Genomic DNA, 18768 nt, shown 5'->3' with positions numbered 1-18768 from the left:
ATTTTATGGACCTAAATGGACTTCAACAAGCATAACTTAAGTGCCTTTTTTGGCACTTAAATAGATCCTATTCTACATATAATGTGGATATTAGGGCTGTGCGAAATTTTGAAGGGTGTTTTGTTTCAAAGCTGTTTTGACGGGATTTGAGCTCAAAACAGAAAAATTGAAATGAAACAAAAGGCTTTGAACAGTTCTGAAATGAAACGAGGGCACTCAAAATGTTCAAAACATTTTGAGTTTCAAAGCAGCCCAGTGGCGGGAGGTAGGGGACAGGGCTGTGCTCTACCTCCTGCTGGCGGGCTGAGCTCCGTAGGACTGGCGGAACCACTCGGAGCGCAGCCCTGGCTCTCCCGTACCTCCTGCCACTGGGCTGTGCTCCAAGCGGCTCCACCAGCCCCATGGAGCTGAGCCTGGCAGCGGGGATGTGGGGGGAGCCACTGGCCAGGGCTGTGCTCCAAGCGGCTCTGCCACTGGCTCTTCCGCTACCTCATGCTGCCAGGCTGGGCTCCATGCAGCTGGCAGAGCCACTCAGAGCACAGCCCAGAGGCAGGAGGTGGAGGAGAGCCAGGGCTGCGCTCTGCCTCCCTCCTCCGGCCGGAGTTTCGTAGGGCTGGCGGAGCTGCTCAGGCGGCAGTGGCAGCCTCCTGTCATCCTGAGGCAATCTGGGGGCCCACACCCCCGGGAGGAGTCTGACACCTACCAGGGTGTGGACCCCTACATTTGCGCTTGGGATGACAGAAGGCTGCCACTGCCAGCAAGTCACATAAGTTTTTTTTGTCAGCAATTTGAGGTGCTGTTTCTGAGAAACCCCTGCATCTATCTCCTTAAAACGTGGTAGGCATCATGAAGGCCCTCAGAAGGGGCTACCATCCCTGCAATTTTCATCCGAATCAGGCAAGAAATGACAATGCTCTAGGCATTTCATGATTCCCCAGTATAGCCTATGGATGAAACATCGAAACACGCTGAAACAGCAAAACGGTTTTGACAAAACAAAATGGAACAGTGCTTCAAAATGAAATGATGAAACAAAACACTGTCTTTTTCAAACGGTGAAACAGAAGTCGAAACAAAATGGTGCTGTTCCGCACAGCCCTAGTGGATATGCAAGTGTCCACACAGCTACTGAGCATGCTTAGTGGGCTATCCTCTGCATGGGCAGGTACACAGTTCTGTATCCATGTACCAGGGCAAGCATCCATTCTGAAACTGTAGCTGGGCAAAACCCCAGAATGTATAAGTGTTAGATGGAAGAAAAAGACTCTCTCATGCTTTAATGCCATAGCCCAGTGGTTATCCCACTCACCTAGGGAGTAGGAAACTCTGGTTCTAAGCCTACCTCATCCATCACTAATCTATCATACGCTGTGTTTTTAGGTTAAGATATCTTTGTTGTTGTTGTTGTTGTTATTATTGGTATTACAGTAGCACCTTGGTGTCCCACTCATGAGCCTATTGTTTTAGGGCACTATACAAATACAGCAAAATGATGGTCCCGGCTGCCAGTGTAAGCTGATTGAAAAAAAAAATTTCAACAAAAGGTGATACAAAACTTAATGGGAAGTTTTCCATTTTTCAGCCAGCTTGTGTATTAATGTAAATGAGCTGCTGGTCATGGAGAAAGATTTTGGTTAGTTTTGTATCCCTGTTGCATTCCCTTTCCTTATTGTAACCTCTGTGGTTGAGAAACCTCAAGATGGCTGACACTTAAATGAGAGCAGGAGGAGGCCTCAAGGCAGCAGGAGCCTAATCTTAAATGATCAAAAAAGCACTGTTCCAGTCAGTGCAGCATGAAAATGCCATTTGTTTTTTTCCCCTTTTGAAACACGCTGACCTTTCCAAATATCTCCAACAGCTTCAAACATAATGCAATTTAGCAATCAGTCAAGCTGTGCTTAATATATCTCTGTAGGGATTGCACATATATGTTTTCTTCTTCTCCTCCCTACCCAAATCCCTAGGCATGCTGGGGTGCTTATTGCTAGCATTACATATACACTGAGGCAAAATCCTCAGCTGGTGTAAACCTGCAAAGCTCCACTGAAGCCAGCAGAGCTATGGTAATTCAAATATCTGAGGATCTAGTCTCTGATATATTTAGAAGCAATGGCCTTGTTTTGCTTCCAGCTCTCACATCTCATCCGTTAATGCATGTTATTTCCTATTAACTGAAGCAAAAGAGCCCTTCTTAAGGAAGACACTCTGCTGTTCATCTGTTAGTCCAACCAGGAAGTGAGAAAAACAGGCTGCAGGCAGATTAGTTGGCATGAGACTTACAGAGCTGAAGGGGAGATTTATCAAGCACCCATGGTGAATCATTAAAGGCAATCAAGCAACTAAAACAGCCAGATACATAGTTTCCATGTACTGCAACATTTCAATTAGGCGAGTTTTTACTGTTCTTTTTTTCTCCTATGAATGAAATATTGTAAACTGGCCATTCTCTGAGAGAGTGCACAATAAATATACTTTCCCTTGGAAACAAACTTGGAACATAAAGGAATTAGAGAAAAATTACAAGCACTGTTGTAATACATCTCATAAACTTGGGCATAGGGAGGTTATACATTGCAGATAAGTAGCCTTGCATTGTTATTTGTGTTTTTGTTTCAGCAGCCTTTGGCAATGTAAGTTTCCCTACAATGACCTGCCAATGTGTGCCAATCCTCTTCAGAGGGAGCAAACCCTACGAAAAAGAGGATAGTTTAGTCCTCTTGGTCTTTCCAGTTACTGGACCTTGCTAAAACTGCCAATAAAAATGCTGATTGCCCTGGTGTTTATTGTAATGTGTACAACTTAATAAAAATGATCAAACTCATCTCACACAGGTCATGGAACAAACTTCTTATGTTAATGACTTTTACTCACCCTGGATACAGGCACAAATCAGCTCCTTTTCCTATAACTAGTTGACATAAAGTCCCACCCAAGCTGAAACCATTATTAACCTTTTGAATCTCACAGACAGGCTAGGGACATAAATTACACACAAACTGGTATAAGTGATCAGAAAGTGGTTCAAATCTGTAATACAACAGAAGGTCAGTGCACATAAACACTGTCAAAATGATCAAAACTGGTTTAAGATAAACCTGGATGGATGTAGTATCAGACTTAACTGATTTAAGTTAAATTAGTTTATTGAACTTCTGTCCCAGATCCCCTCCAGATTCAAGTTAACTCACAGTCCCCCAGCATCCCAGGATGCTTTGCACCCAAATCCCCTCTCACAGGGTGAGCGGGCTAGCCATGGCACAAACTGTCTGCTCCAGTTGAGCAGGGAGGCATATTTGAGTGCCCCATAGCTTCTGGCCTGGGCCACTGCAGGCATATGACTGCATTTCTGGAATCAAAACTGAATGTTTGTTCACTTGCTTATCAGTTCAATCTATGCAGCTTAGACTAACCTGCAAAGGCTGAATCAACTCAGCTTTTTGACTGGCTGTATTTAGCCATAAGGAACAGTGAGAAGTCAAGAAGAGTTTTCTTTCTGCTATTCTTCCAGTATTTGCTGGGAAAGTAATGAATGAATATAATGTATGTCCTTAGAGCAGTGGTTCTCAACATTTCTGGACTCAAGGCATCCCTCACTGGACTCAAGGTATGGAGAAGGGCATAGGAGATAACTGCTGAGTCATGCAGCCCTACTGGTGAGATGGAGAGGGTGTTTAGAAACATCTAAGTATTTTTCAAGGCAAAACTTTTGTGGCATCTTGCCCAACAGTATCTGGCATACAAAAAGATTCTCCTCCCCAAAAACGGACAAATCAAAAAGGGAAAATTAACTTTCAGGACATGTGCCATACAGGTTAGGTTTCATTCATTACCAGAAATAAAAAAGAGGGGGCCAAATTCTGTTCTGTCACATTAATGTAAATCTGGATTAACTCCAGCGAGGCCAATGGAGTCAGCCCAGTTTTAGATCACGGACATGAAGATCAAAATTGTCTTATGTCTTTTCTGTGATGTTGTAAGTCTTCTGTTCTATGTTGCAAGGACTGAAGTCAGGGAACAGCCTTAATGGCCCTGGTGGACCTTAAAGGTTCTCAGTGGGCATGTCTACACATGCCTCTTTTAAGTGGGCGTAGCCTAAAATCACCATTTTAAGCCACATTAATGGCATGTGTCTACACGTGCGCATCCTTAATACACCCTAAAAATGGAGATCTAAGGTTATGTGAACCTTCATTTGATACTTGCATAAGGGAGGTATCAAATTTAGGTGTGAATACTTAGTTGCATTAGTACACCTGTAGATGCACTAATGAGCATTAATGCAGTGTGCGTCAATGGATAGATATCGCATTAATGCATCTGCAGGTATGCTAATGTGATTTAGCTACTTGTGCCTAAATTTAGTGTTCATTAGCATGTCCACATGTAGAAGTGCACCTAAATTGCCATAATGCGACTTTAGCAAAGGCACATTAAGTTTAGGTGCACATAAATACATGTGTAGACATACTCAATGCCTATTTACTTAATGGCTAAGTAAGGGGGCTAAATAGGAGAAAGATGAACCTCTCATGTTCCTTCCTCAGTACAACTGAGAAGGTATTAGCATCTGCTTTTGCAGCTGGAAGCTGAAGCCCTTCATTTTCCATCTGGACCAAAAAAGCACCCAGCTAAACATCTGGTCTGCCTCTATTATCTAACTTTTGATTCCTCAGCAAATTGATCAAATCCTCCAGAGGAGTATTGCCTACTACAAAGGCAACAGAAGTTGACCTTGCTCAGCCTATGACAGGAAAGGCTCAGCTTTTTGTAGTACTAGCCCTATCTGCATCTGCATGCACTGAGGTAGAAATACTGCATGGATAATGGAAGAAACGATAATTACACTTTGTGAATAGGCTTTCTTCTTTCAATTAAGCCATGTTAGGGCCTGACATTTATGACAGCGTATTTAACTAGTGAGGGGCCCAAGCCAGAATTAGCAGTGTTTAGGCCTTATGACAAAAGACCTTTACTTCTGTAGAAGTCAATGTAAAATAAAATAATTTACACCAACCTTGACCTACTTAAATGCCCTTGTCCCAAAGAAGGAAAAATAATAACCTGATAACTTAAAATGTCTTTCTTCTTTGTAATCTGCTCCTATAGGCTTTGGCAATTCTGGTGTGGTCTGCATCTTTAATCTCTGTTAGTGTCTTCTCTACAAATTTTTTCCTTCTAAGGGTCCTCTCTAAAAACTACATGTAAGCTTTTAAGCTCTTGGCATTCTTCTTCTTTTTTCACTTCCCTTAATCCTTATAATGCTGACAGTCCAAAGGAGCAAATGCTCATACAAAGCTCCCCTGTCAACTTTATAGATTTAACCCGTCGACTATAATAAGACTTGCATTCTGATATAACAGTGCCAAGGAGACAGAAATGGGCCACTTCTTTCTCTCATCTTGCTTTTTAGACAAACATACTAACTCTTCTTTGGCCAGTCAAAAAACCCCCTCCAAACTGTTCCATACTGCACACAGATACCTACATTTTTTTCCTCTTTGTGAGATGGAGTTCATTCCCTAAGCAGTGACCCTGCTCTAGAAGTACATCTGTCTTCAACAAAATACAGTTCCGGCTTCCTTTACAGGAAGACTTATGTTTTGCCATGGTCTCTTAATTAACTGGCATCATCAGATATTTGTCTGTCCTGGTAACATTTCGTTTTCAGTATGGAATTCAGTGCAAGAATTAATATTTATGCACAAATCCAATAATAAACTCACTGGACAATTTTGCCAGATGTATGCATAACAATAAAATAAAGGATGGTAAAACAGGAACTATAGAGAATAGTATCTCATCATTATCACTCTCAAATTGAACTGCAATAAACCAGGAAGGAGAGACAAAAAGGAAAGAGAAAGATGAGAGGCACAGATGCACAGAAAACAGCAACTCAAGCAAGCACGCACACATGCAAGCACACACATACAATCCACTGAGAAAGGGGGATATGTTAAATAAATAAATTACAGCTCTTTGTGACCACACACAATGCCTCTTAACTGTTATATGGTGCTTTTGGATTCTATTGTGACAAGAACATGATTAGTAACTTTAGACAGATAGGGCGAGAGATTGCCTATTTAAGAGCAAATATTTACTATAGCTGATAATTGTCATCATGTTTTATTTGCAGGCAATATGCTGTTAATTACTGAATTATTCTGTAGAACTAGAATCTTCAACGGAAGATCTCTATAGGGAAGGTAAAGGCTTGATCATGCCAGCTGCAATTTTTTGAGTAAATCACTGAACCAAATCCTGAAGTCCTCAGTCTATTTCTGGTAGGAACATCAGAAAAAGTTCTTGAGAGACTATTGGGGGAACTGCTTCAGTGTCAAAACTATACACAACACAGGGAAGATGCTTCTACTCCTTCCAAAAGGCAAGAGATGGGAAGTTTTTTCCAGATCCAGTCATAAACCCAGGAGGAAGAAGGATGCTGTCACATGGAAAACAGTTTACTAATATGCAGCACTAGGTGTAGATGTGGCAAGTTTTCCATATTAAACAGGGAAAGTAAGCCTGATTTCTGGCAAACGGAAAGGTCTTAGACTCTGTTACCTACTTTATGTTATTTCATTTTATTTAGAGGAGCACTTCGGAAGAAACCAAGCTGTAGTTTTACACTGACAGAGTCTTGAAGTTGTCAGATACACTTTGGCTAGAACTTGCTACAGAGTCAGGTTCTGGAGGCCTAGGGACAGTGTGACATCTCTGAGCTGTGCCTTACCACAGCTGCCTGTGTGCACTGTAAATATAGACAAGATTAATGTATGCTGTATCTCATTTTCCTCACATACTGAAAGGAATCCACTGGTCATCCCTAATATTAATCAGCCTTTTATCACCATTTTATACCAGTACTACTCTCTCAACTTAGCAGAATGACCCCAGAGCAGAAGCAAAAATGAGATTAGAATAAAGCTCCTGGAGTCTGAACCTTTCTAACTAGTGAAAAGTCTTCACCACAGCCTTACATAAGTGCATTATGGAAACCCTTCATAAGTGCATTATCTATGCAAATGCTGCATTATCAGCAGTAGTATTAAAAGTCTCTTCTTATCTCAGAACTACACATCAGGTGTCTTTTCTGATGTCAGGAAAGGAAACAGCCTGCCTGTGGTCAGTGGTAAACAAAAAATGCAGTCACACACTGCATCAACACAGCGTAAGAACTGACTGTAAGAGACACTTCTGATACAGGAAGGAGAGAACAGAGAAGGAACTCTAGGTCCCTAGTGCGTATTTACAACTTTTTATTCAAGACTTCATAAAGCATCTGGAAATGTCCAGGCCAGACCTACATTCCCTCTACTTCCGCTGCAAACACCCTAATTGTGGCAATCCAATGTCCATCTCTGTACCACTCAAAATTGGAGAAATCAATTGCGTGGAGGTATATGCAACTTTTTACAGATTTTTTTTTACATTGAATTTATATGGTTATAAGATGTATTGCACTGGGCCCTAAGAACTTCATTAGGTTCATAAAAAGCTCAGGCCAAATCTATATCTAGGATTAATGACTTAAGCTTGTAGAGCACATGAAAAGGATCTTCTTTTTTCTCAGGCATCTGAAACTGGGGAGTATAAGACAATTGTTGGGGGGGGATTTGTAGTATGTGATTTTGAACTTCATCAGTGACTCTACCCTTCTATTGTGTTGTGAATGCTTAAGGGAAAAGAAGAGATGCCTATCCTACTGTCTAAATCAAAAATAAATATAAAAAAACTTTAGGCATCTAAATGCAAATTTTAAAAAACCTTTATTGAGGTATGTATGGATGTGGGAAGTCCCAAGTTTTAGCATTTTAATCCTCATCTTTTTTATATTTTAGAGTGCTGTGTGTAGTGAGTACTGTTCCACAATTGTAATGAATATGTACACCGTGTATTACCATACAAGAAGTGAGGATTTTGGGGGTGATAAGTTTTATTGGACCAACTGCATGGTTGAGATAAAGTTAGATATATTTTCAAAAGCAAGAATGCTTCATCAAATGCTTCAAATGCAAGAATGCTTTGTCACTATCATATACTACCAATATGGAAAATCCTCAAACAATTGTAACCCATGCTAGAAGAAGACCTAATTCTTAAAGAGATCTTTCCAGAACCACTCAACCTAGCTTTTAAACAGGTACCAAGCCCCACCAACCTCATGACCAGAAGAGAACTTCCTATGGCCCAAAGCACATGGCATGGATTCAGACCATGGAAATATAAAACTTGCCAACACAACTCCACCATTCCCACAACAACTATGCCCCATAAAAGAGCCATCATCATTCCTGGATCTTACATTGGCACCTCCAGAAATGTAATATATCTCATCCAGCTCACTGAATGCCCTGAGCGAATCTACATAGGAGAAACCAAATAACAACTGTGTACCAGAATGAACGCACACCAAAAATCTATCAAAGACAAAAATACCCAATTATCGATGGGGGGCACATTTCTCACAAGACAACCACTTTCTCTCCAGTCTATCAGTTCTAATCCTCAAAGGGAATGTACAAAACCCTTTTCTCAGATAAGCCTATGAACTTCACTTCATAAATCTACTGCGTACAAAAATTATGGACTAAATATAGACATTGGATTCATGACCCTTTATAACCTGCCTGGCAAACCCCAAGTAACTTCTACATTTTACCTGCTACCTTTTGTCACTGGTAGAGAGTCTCCTCTTTTGTCTCCCTCTCCCCCACCTAGCTGTCTCATACTTATTAACTCCTATCTCCTCTGATCTTCCCTGCCATGTATTTCCATATTCAGACCTGCATTTTTCATATTGGCTTAAGCTTCTATTTGACCCTAGAGAGTAGACTCTTCTTATGCCTGAAGAAGGGTGCTTCCAAAATCTTGTAAAGATCATTTTTTCCAACTATTCAGTTGGTCTAATAAAAAATGTCACACTTACCCAAATAATGTTGTCTGCCTGTGTACTACCATACTAATTCATGGTAACTATGGGTTTATTACTTATCAGAAATGGGTGTTTCTCTTCCTCGTGGCTAATCAGAACACAGAAGCTCAGAGAGTTTTAAGAGACTCTGCAACCTCATCTAGAGTAGAGGCCTTTTCAGGGGAAAGCTCAGGAGACAAACATGAGGTAGTAAACTTAAATATCTTGAGGCTAACTGAATTTAGGTCTAGGTTAACAAAGAAAATTAAGCAGAGCAGAAAGAGGCCAATTACCTTGCTACCACTTGAATGTCAGCCCCAGGCATGTTCTTGTGTAAATACCAAAGCCCTCTCTTCCCTCCCCAACAGACTGCTAATGCAGAGAGTTTTCTGCAGGGATACTACGCAATTTCCACCTTGTAGTTTTTGTGATGCTCTGTATCTACAATCCAGTGTCCACAACCATCTTTGCAATATGTATGCTTCTCAAGGTCTAGGAAAACAGATGGGAGTTGCAACAGGCCAGGAAAGGCATTTGCCTTAGGCTCTGTCAGACCCCACCTGAAAGTAAATGATGAAGTCAAAGGATTCTCCTAGCCAGCAGCATGGTGTCCCCAGGCCAGCCTACACAAAGGATTTACTACAATTCTAGCTATTTATGATTAGCCACTTGAATGGGTTTGCCAGGGAAAACTGCTGGTGCAGACAAGGTAAGCTGCAATTTGCACTTGAAGAAGAATGCATAACATCTGAAAGCTTCTCTAAGTCCATCCCAAACTAATAAAATACCATCCAAAGAAAATTTGCACTGGTACAATTTATCTCTGCTTGACACTAAAGCTTGCATCAATAGTTTATGCCGTTGGCTGGCCACTGAGAGATGAAATCAGGGCTGATTCCCAATGCAGCTGTGTCTCCAGTTACCCAGAAGGTAGTTGCTGGAGCATCCCAGGAATTTTCTGCTGGCAAGGTCTTCAGGCACTCACAGACTACTCAACTATGGTCCTGATAGTTAAGAAACAACACATTGGATTATCCTCTTAGAAACAAAACAGAAGCCTTGGTGTGCAGGTGGGAGGTAGTGCAGCATGTGCTCCTATAGCTGGGAGCCCCCACCAGATGATCAGGGCTCCCAGCCAGGGGAGAACAGGGAGCCAAGCCTGCTCCTTGGATCAAGTAGGATTGGGTTCCTCCTGGACTGGCAATATGGCATGATGGGATCCGATAATGAATCCTACAATCATGCTTCCTGCTATGCATGTGTGGCTTGGGAGGAAGCATGACTATTGGGATCCTGCACCAGATCCCATCACACTTTTAAATTAAGGGGCCTCAATGTCACAAAGTCACAGGTGGTATATCATCCACTTCTAAAAGAACTAGAGAGGAGGCAGCATGGTTTAGAAGACAAAGCATTGGGCTAGGACTCAAAAGAGTAATTCCTGGATCTGTCACTGGTCTTCTCAGACAAGTCATACACTTCTCTGTGCCTCAGTTACCCCAACAGTAAAAAAATGGGAATAATATTTGGAGAGTTACTTATGAAAATTGCTATACCATATCATTATTATAGTAGGCAGTGAGTAAATTATTCAATTGTGGGATGGATATATAAAGCTTGGTTTAATCATTATGCCGACAGAAGCCCATTTGCTCATTAAATTTCCTACTGACTCCGTACATTCACGGAAGAGAGAGATGACAAAATGGTACTAACAGTGCAATAAGACAAAGAGGAGGCGTTCAGATTTGGTTTGGGAGGGACTCAGTGGCCAATTTAGAGACAGACTTTGAACACAGCCATTCTCTAATCTTATCAATCAACCTTTTGATTGTAAATGAATAGAACCAGAAGACAGCCCCCCATTGCTCTGGGGTCAATCCAAAACTTAACAATAGAGTTTGAATCTGTGGGGACTGGTATCCTAATCATTTTCTAATATTCAAAGGAGTTCAGGTCTGAGTACAATTAATGTGTATCATCCTGAACCAGCCTTACTGATTTGGTTGCTTTTAATGGACAAGCACTCTGAAGCAAAGTACTGTGCTTCACTCTTCTCACAGCCCCTCAGCTGTTGCTCATACCTTGGAAGGGATGTTATTTTTCCCCACTTCTCTATACAGAAGCGCCGTAGCCCATTGCTCCCTCGAAGGGCAGCAAAGCCCTCATATGGCACGCTAGATGTTCCAGTGACAAACTGCAGTAACCGGAGTCGCTGTTCGTTGTTAAATCGCTCCACTGCTGCCCAGAACCATCGTATTACAATGTGTCCATCATGGTAACCTAAAACAAAAAAAGAGTGCATGAGAGAGTAAGAACATGTAGTGTAAATGGGAATCAGTCTATTTCAGTGTATTTTCCACAACATGCAGTGTGAGCTGATAGTTTTTCTTGCCACAACATCACTGCCAACAGTAATGATTGATGACCACAGGTCTTAAGGTCTCTTGTCTTCCCAGCCCATGATCTTAGTATGGCCAACTCATTTGACATGATCAAATTCCATGTATGGTGAAGCTCATATTTATCTCTCAAATTACGCTGGTCTTCTCCAAACCTTTTACCCAGTACTGTGGCTACCTGTGCTACATATAAATATTTTTTTGTTGATATCTTACACTCTAACAACTCTTAATGGCTTTACAGAAAAGCAAGAGGCCTGATTCCATTTCTGAGCTGCACTGGCCTCCAGTATTTGAAAAGGAGATTGCTTCTGCAAGCCTTCCTCTGGCAGACTTTCCACCTTAGCATCTCTGTGCTTGGGTTCATGCTAGTGAAAGTCAGCAAAACCTAGGCTGGATTAGGCTCAGCAACTATACTGAAATAAAGATACTCCCTGGGGTAGGTTTAAATGTGAAAACCTTTACAGGGGTACCCTTTTAATGGTTCAGTGTTTCAAACTAACTGTTTGGTAAGCAACAAATAGGACGGGGCAGTCAGCAGCAAAGACACAGCTCCTGTGTTTCAGAGGGAGGTTTGGTGAACTCCAGGGAGTTAGTTCCTTTTTGTGTTGCAGAACTGATGGACAGCCCATTTGTCCATTATTACACCTCCTGGACAAGCCATGTTCAGCATTTAAACCAAATAAAGTTAGGCAGTAGGAAAAGGAGGCTGACGTGTTAATTCTGGTGGAATAATGGAAAGAGACAAATGATGGAGAGAAACAAATGATGGAGAGTAGGAGGCCTTCAGCACAGAAGTGTATTTTGTTGTAAAAGTGGGAACACACTCTGGATCCACTGAAGTCAATGGAAGATTTGCTACTGCTCTTAATATCACCAGGAATTCCCCCACAGTCTTCATATAAATAACATATATGCCTAATTCTGTTTCAACTCTGTTCTTAATTAGCCAAAACTCTCGCTGTGTCAGCAGGAATTTTGGTAGAGTGAAATCTGAGTCAAAACTGCAAGACTTTTTCAGTATTATTACACATATTTGTAAAATCCTGAGGTACTTCTTTAGTTTGCATTCAATCTTTCTTCACTGAAACCCTTTGGATTCAGGGGAAGAACAGAGAAATACTGAGGAAGCACCTCATGAAATGGAGTAATAGTAATTAGTCTTAGTACATATCAGCCATAGTACATATCAGCAGACAGTTTACCTCCACGATATTCTGTGTTGTTGCGCCAGTCATTGAGGTCTATTTCTGCAGTACCTGCGATAACCAACTCTAGCTCTCTGGCATCAAAAACGGAGACAAGTCTGGAGTCTACAACCTGAAATACAACCCACTCTTGAGCACAGTTTGGCATAGAAAGTAAAGCAGGTGCATTTTCTCATAAAAAACCTGGCCACAGCTCCAATTATTACCTGCCTACCATAGTTAATACTGCATGTAAGCAGCGTGTTTCTAATCCTGCTGCTAAATCAATGCTATTCATTTGTGAGTTTACAGTAAACAATTCTGATACACGAGGAAATTTCCTCCAGTGGAAGTTATGGAAGGAATAGGATATAACTCATGCATAGGACTTCTGCCCGGTAACTCACTTCTGGAATGAGATATTCATGGCCACCTGCATACCAATTTTGTAAGGAAAAGTGTATATTTTTCTCTCACACATTATGCTTGCCTTAGAATATAGTTAGAAAATATTATGCAGTCCTTTATGCACTGGGAAACTGAGTTTTATTCTGTTTCATAGTATTAAATAAAACTCAGAAACAAGGACTGCAGAGATGAATACACAGTTTTATAGCCTGTAGCAATCCCAGCAGTGGCTCTGTATTTTCAACACAGCCTGCCACAGTGCAGCTCTTGGAGTCAGAGATGCTTGGACACACATCTGCTGCTGGTGTGAACTGGTATAAATCCAGTGGCGCAACAACCACATGTACCAACTTTCTGCATAAGGTCAACTTCAAGTCAACGGCTGGACTTCTGGATGGCAAAACATCTTGTGAGCAGTTCCCAAGTATACAATATGGTGTATCATCTTAGGAGAATTCCTTTCCTCAATCTGGTGTTGTTCTGTATTCCTCTTTCACACTTCGCCCCTCCATGGAAATAGCAAGATGGAACCCATATTTCATTTACTCTGAGGCAGGAGTATGACTGTGACTAGATACCAGTGATCTTAGCGCAGGCTTATCTGTGTGGGTTTTCTTTTCCTGCTCAGCATCCCCCTTTATCTTGCCCTTATACAAACAACACTGCATGAGCACTGCACATGGTCAAAGCCATGTTCAGCTACTTTCTCCTTCAGTCAGTAATACTAAACACCTCGTATTCACAGACCTTGCCTCCTAAGGATCTGAGATGAGACCTCTGATTCATTTCCAAACTCATCTGCTCAGTCACTGTACCCTGTGCTGAAGAGGAACTATCAAGAAGCTGTCCTCCTGCTTGTCCCATTCAGACCATGGAGTGGTGGATGCCATGGGATTGGGAACCTTTATTACTCACTTCGTAGAAGCCACGGACCAGTGCCTCTGTTTGCTGAACCACACCTCTTTCGACTCGCCACTTTACCATTCTCTCAATGTACTCCTTCTTGTTCTTTTCGGTCACAGGTGTGTTTGCACCCCCAGATTTCAGCTCCCTTTCTGTCACCTGTGAAATGAGAATGGAGTAACAAAGCAGAAAGTGTCACGTATTTCAGAACTGAAGCCATGGTGCAGAGTAAGCACAATGTCCCCTCTCTTAGATGTACATCCCAACATATGTCTCACTCTCTTGCTGTCTCTCCCATTCCCATCAGAATATAGAGCTAGTGATGCAGAAGCAACAGTATGTTTGGGACAATGGACTATTTATGTATGGCTCCCTGATTCTATGCTCATTCCTCAGCTCCAGTATAGCCAGAAAAATGCTCTGATTTGGACCAGATGGGAAGACTCCCCAATGAACCATCAATAAACCAAGCACTGCCAGAGCCCTGTGCACCCTGGCTGCTCTTTCATCCTACCCCTCCAACCTGTGGAGGATGATTTAAGAGGAAGCCAGCTAGCTCTGTTTTCTGCAAACTTCCTGCACAGTGCCAAGAGAGGGGGAGAAAATAGAAAATCTGTCACAGTACTGGAACAGTCAGATTCTTCTCCCCAGAGGAAATAAAATTAACTTGTTAGCAGGAACTGACTGACTTGTTTGGATTCAAAAGCATGACTCTCTTCATATGAATGACTGACTGACTAAATGAATGAAATCCTTATTTCTAGCAGCAAGGCTGGAATCTCCAGGCTGAAGCTAAGATTCTGAAAACCTTGTAAATGTTTCTAACATATATCCAATATATACCATTATATTGCTTGAAAATGTGTTAATTCAGTTCAATAACTGCACATGAATTCTATACAGTGGTGGGTTCAGGGTCTTCATACTAGACACTAAAAATATAATTATGATTTGCCAATCAGAAACAGAAGGCAATCAACACTTTCTGGAAATGTGCTGTTTTTGTAGTTGCAGAACTTCATAGCACCGCAAGGTGCCTTAATTTTAGTTGATTGTGATTGTTAAGGTTTGAGGAAAAGAAGTGATTTAGGGAATCAGTTAGGAACCTATTTACTGAGTGCGTCCTGTAGCATATGTCAATTATTAACTTTGTAATTAACCTAATTTCACATGAAATCTAATAAGATTAAAAAATTTAAAAAAAAACAAAAAAGAGGATTTAGAAACTGACAGACACTCCTCCTGCCATAACAGTGATGTCTAGCACAGATAATGAATTGATTGCATATATGATTCACATGTGTAATGTATCAATATATAATATGTGATTCAATGTGTCCAAGACATTGCATATAATGCATAAGCAATATGATCTTCATTATTCTGGCCGCTGACAGACACTCTGAGTAGCATCATAAATTATTCTCAAGTTTTATTGAGAAAGAGCAAGAGCAAGAAGGTTAACCAATATAAAATTAGACATAATGGGCTCAAGATTCTCTGCTGGGATAAATATTGCAGCTCTGTTAATTTCAATGTAGCTGCTCCATTCATACAGCTGAGAATCTGGCCTTATGGCTCCATTTCTTTCCTTAAGCATGGAGAGAGTTACTGTACAGCCATTAAGTTTTCTACTCAACAGACCAGTTCAAGGTCCAATTTTAAGAATACTTTTAAATTCAGAATTCCCATAATCTGCAGAATTCTTAGTGAATGATTTCTTTGGTTTCTCACTATCTGAATAATTCCAAATACACTTAGAGATGTTTGCATTTAAGCCATGGCCTTGTACAAACATTCAGTTTCTCTTGGGAGAGTCGCTGCTCTCTCAAGAGAAACCATGAGTATACAGCTGTTCAGGCTTTTTCTCTCAGAATAAAAATGGCCACTCCAGAATAAAAATAACCTGGGCACAAGCAAGGTTGAATCATGTCCAGGAGAGTTTCTCCTGTAAGAGCAAATGTCTGTACATGCTGACAACACAATCTGACCATGGGCCATCTGGGTTAGCTGATCAGGGCTTCCCTGTGCACTGCTGTCATCTGTTGCCAAGTAAACTAAGAGAGCCTGCAGAGCATATGGAGAAGTGTGTGCAGGCCCTCCCCGCCGCTGGCTGCAGATGGTCAGTGCTGCAAGCTCTCGACTCTTCAGGGTCTTGGCATTCAAGCATCTGTACATAGACTCTAGGTAAGTTTTCCTACCACTAGAATAAAACAAATGAAGAATTTTCCCAGATTATTTGAATGTGTATATGCAGTTGATACAGTCAGGTGATAATTATGGCTTCTTACTTTTTTCCTCTTTTTCACATAGGGTGTGTGTAGACAAAACGAGGGGCATGTGTGCACGACACTTTACAGCGGGTTAAATGCTTTTGCATTGCTTTAATGGTGTTGGTGTTTGCACGCATTGGCAGTGTATTGCGCATTTATTCTGGCTGTGATAGCACATTTGTCTGCGTAATGCGCCTTAAATGACTTTGGGGTGCAACAAGCTAAAACTCCTCTGAAGAGTTTTAGTTTGCTGCCCTAGAGCCGAGGAGTGAAGCACCAGGTTACATGCAGTTCAGGGGGCTTTGCAGGCAGCCCATGCAGGCAGCCTGGCAGCAGTCTGGGAAGGAAAAAAAAAGCAGGTGAGCTTAATTTTTTCTTCCCCCTCCCCGGAGCCTGCATGAACTGTGCGGGGACCTGGTCCTTCCCTCTGTGGCTGCAGTGTCCCCTGGGATCACCTGAGCAGGGTGCCTGCGGACAGGTGCTGCCTGGGGCGGGGGGCCCACTGCTGCTGCGGAGGAAAGCACCAGCCCCATCACCTGCAGCTCAGAGACTGCTCTGCCCACCGACAGCTCGCCCTCCCTTCCCCGCTGCCAGAGAGGCAGGTAAGACACGGGTGTACACAACATGAGGCTTTACTTTGCCCTAAATTCAAGCAGTGTTTTTAAAAACCCACCACTTCAATTTAGGGCCCTCATTTTGTCTACACATGCCCATAGGTGTCAGCCACTTTGGCTGTAGGTTTGTATTCATCATTATGCTACAGAACAGATGATGATGCATTTAAACTCCTCATTGGACATATTTCTTCTTGCTTAATGATTTAGTTATATTTATGTGCATCAAGATTATCATTCTCTCCTCCAATCTGCCAGGGGGAACTCAGTGTCAGTGAGACAGCAAAGTAGTAAAGATAAGATCCACTAGTATACTGCAAATCTAACAGAAGAATTTGGCCCCTAAATTATTTAATATATATTATACTGGTATTGCAGTATTGTCTTGAGGCTTCAACAGAGATTGGAACTCTACTGTATGAAGTAATGTACAAAAAACACATTGGAAGAGTATTTGGCCCAAAGAGTTTAACATCTAAATATACAAGACAGACAAGAGTTCAGAGAGAAACAAAGACAAAGGCTTAGTGACTTGGCCAAAGTTGCAAAACAATTCACCTGCAGAGCCAGGAACAGAGCTGAGATCTTTTAGTTTCTAGCCCTGTGATTAATCTGCTACATTGCCAGCCAAATGTCTGTTCTATCTTGTGTTTCCCTTATTCGTCCTTTGAGCTGCAGCCTCCAAAAACATTAGCAGAAGTTATCACCATGATTTATATTTCCATTTTTGAATGCATTGAAGTACAGTGAAGTCACACTTCAAATCATCCGATGTTCTTGGTCTGCAAACTTTTTTAGCTGGGACCCATCTGTAAGCAAAAGTTGATTCCAGCTTCTCACCTACATTGTTATCAGCAAACTTCAAAGATATATGAGAATGCTTTTCTTTCACAGGCTGTTCACAAACTGATGCTCTGCTTCAAGGTGAGCACCTTACTGCACCACAGATCTTTTGATGCCAGCTTGTGAAGTACACTACTAATCAATATGAGTAAAGGCATTAGAATCTGGCCATAAAGTGTTCTTCTGCTTTAGTACTATTTAAAATGTATAGTCATGTGATGTGTTTTCTTTCTTTTAGAAGCCATCTCATTTGAATCCTACAACAAAATCCTACACAGTGATCTATGCAACGCCATATTTTCTATCTAGTGCATCACGTTGTGCCCTTAGATGCCACTCATGTCAAGGTTTCATTTACCTTAGTTTTTTACCCATGTAAACAACAAAGGTAAATGAAAGGCTGTCTCTAACAGGTTAACTCATCTGTCTCTACAAATATGCTTCAACGTCTCTCTCTGCCTCTGCCTGTCTTTATGCATTAATTTTAGTGCCACATCTCTAAGGCAATTACTGCATCATCGTTTGGATGTCAGAATAACTTTTACTGAAAGCAAAGAAAAACTGCAGGCATGGCTATGAAGAACAGCCCTATCTTTTCTGCAAAAGCCCCTATGCCTGTAATTTTTAGGTATTGTCCTGTAGACCTCATCCATTCTTGCTTTTCGTAATCCTTTTCTCTGTTCCATATCTCTCTGCCCTCTGGTCTACATATACACAAGAGATGTCTCCAAAATTGCATACATCCTCTTTCAATGTTTTTTGCTGTGGCAAATCTTTTGCTTCCAAGATCATTATTGTTGAGTATGTTATTTACTCCTGTTACTCAGACTTCTCCTTCAACTCTGTTCTTGATTATCTCTGTCCCCTTGCCCTTGCCAGCTTGTCTTACACTGTCTGGCTTCAAGAAAATCATTCATATCCAGTTCATTAATGAGCTTCAAATCTCAGGAATGCTAGACCATTTCTTTCTGAATATTTCACTTGATCTCTCTTCAGCCTTCGATCGATTAGTCAGCTGGTCTGCATTTACTTCTTTCCTGAGTCTTCTGTAGTACTTGGCTCTCCTGGTCCCTTTCCTTCTTCTTGAGCTGCCAGCATTTTCTTTGTGCTTCACACAACACCATATTGGTTTCTCTGAGGGCTCTATTCTCTCTTCCTCCTTTCTAGGTCACTTCATCTATCCTCCCAGTGTTATCTACTGTCTGCATGCTGATACAGTCC

General features: G+C 41.5%; 1 protein-coding gene across 1 annotated transcript in view; it reads right to left on the bottom strand.

Moving 5' to 3' along the window:
- HECW1 (HECT, C2 and WW domain containing E3 ubiquitin protein ligase 1) overlaps window positions 1-18768 on the bottom strand; it is a 298561-nt gene that overhangs the window by 5259 nt on the left and 274534 nt on the right. Inside the window, exons 25-27 of the mRNA XM_019539214.1 lie at window positions 13830-13976; window positions 12525-12639; window positions 11002-11200 (exon numbers count right to left, since the gene is read on the bottom strand). Coding sequence (XP_019394759.1) covers window positions 11002-11200; window positions 12525-12639; window positions 13830-13976 — 461 coding nt within the window. The remainder of the gene's footprint in view (window positions 1-11001; window positions 11201-12524; window positions 12640-13829; window positions 13977-18768) is intronic.

Source organism: Crocodylus porosus, unplaced genomic scaffold (assembly GCF_001723895.1).
Source record: "Crocodylus porosus isolate Cpor-Errol unplaced genomic scaffold, CroPor_comp1, whole genome shotgun sequence".
Classification (NCBI taxonomy): domain Eukaryota; kingdom Metazoa; phylum Chordata; order Crocodylia; family Crocodylidae; genus Crocodylus; species Crocodylus porosus.
Note: the sequence above shows the minus strand (reverse complement) of the source record. Positions and strands in the feature narration are given on the sequence as shown.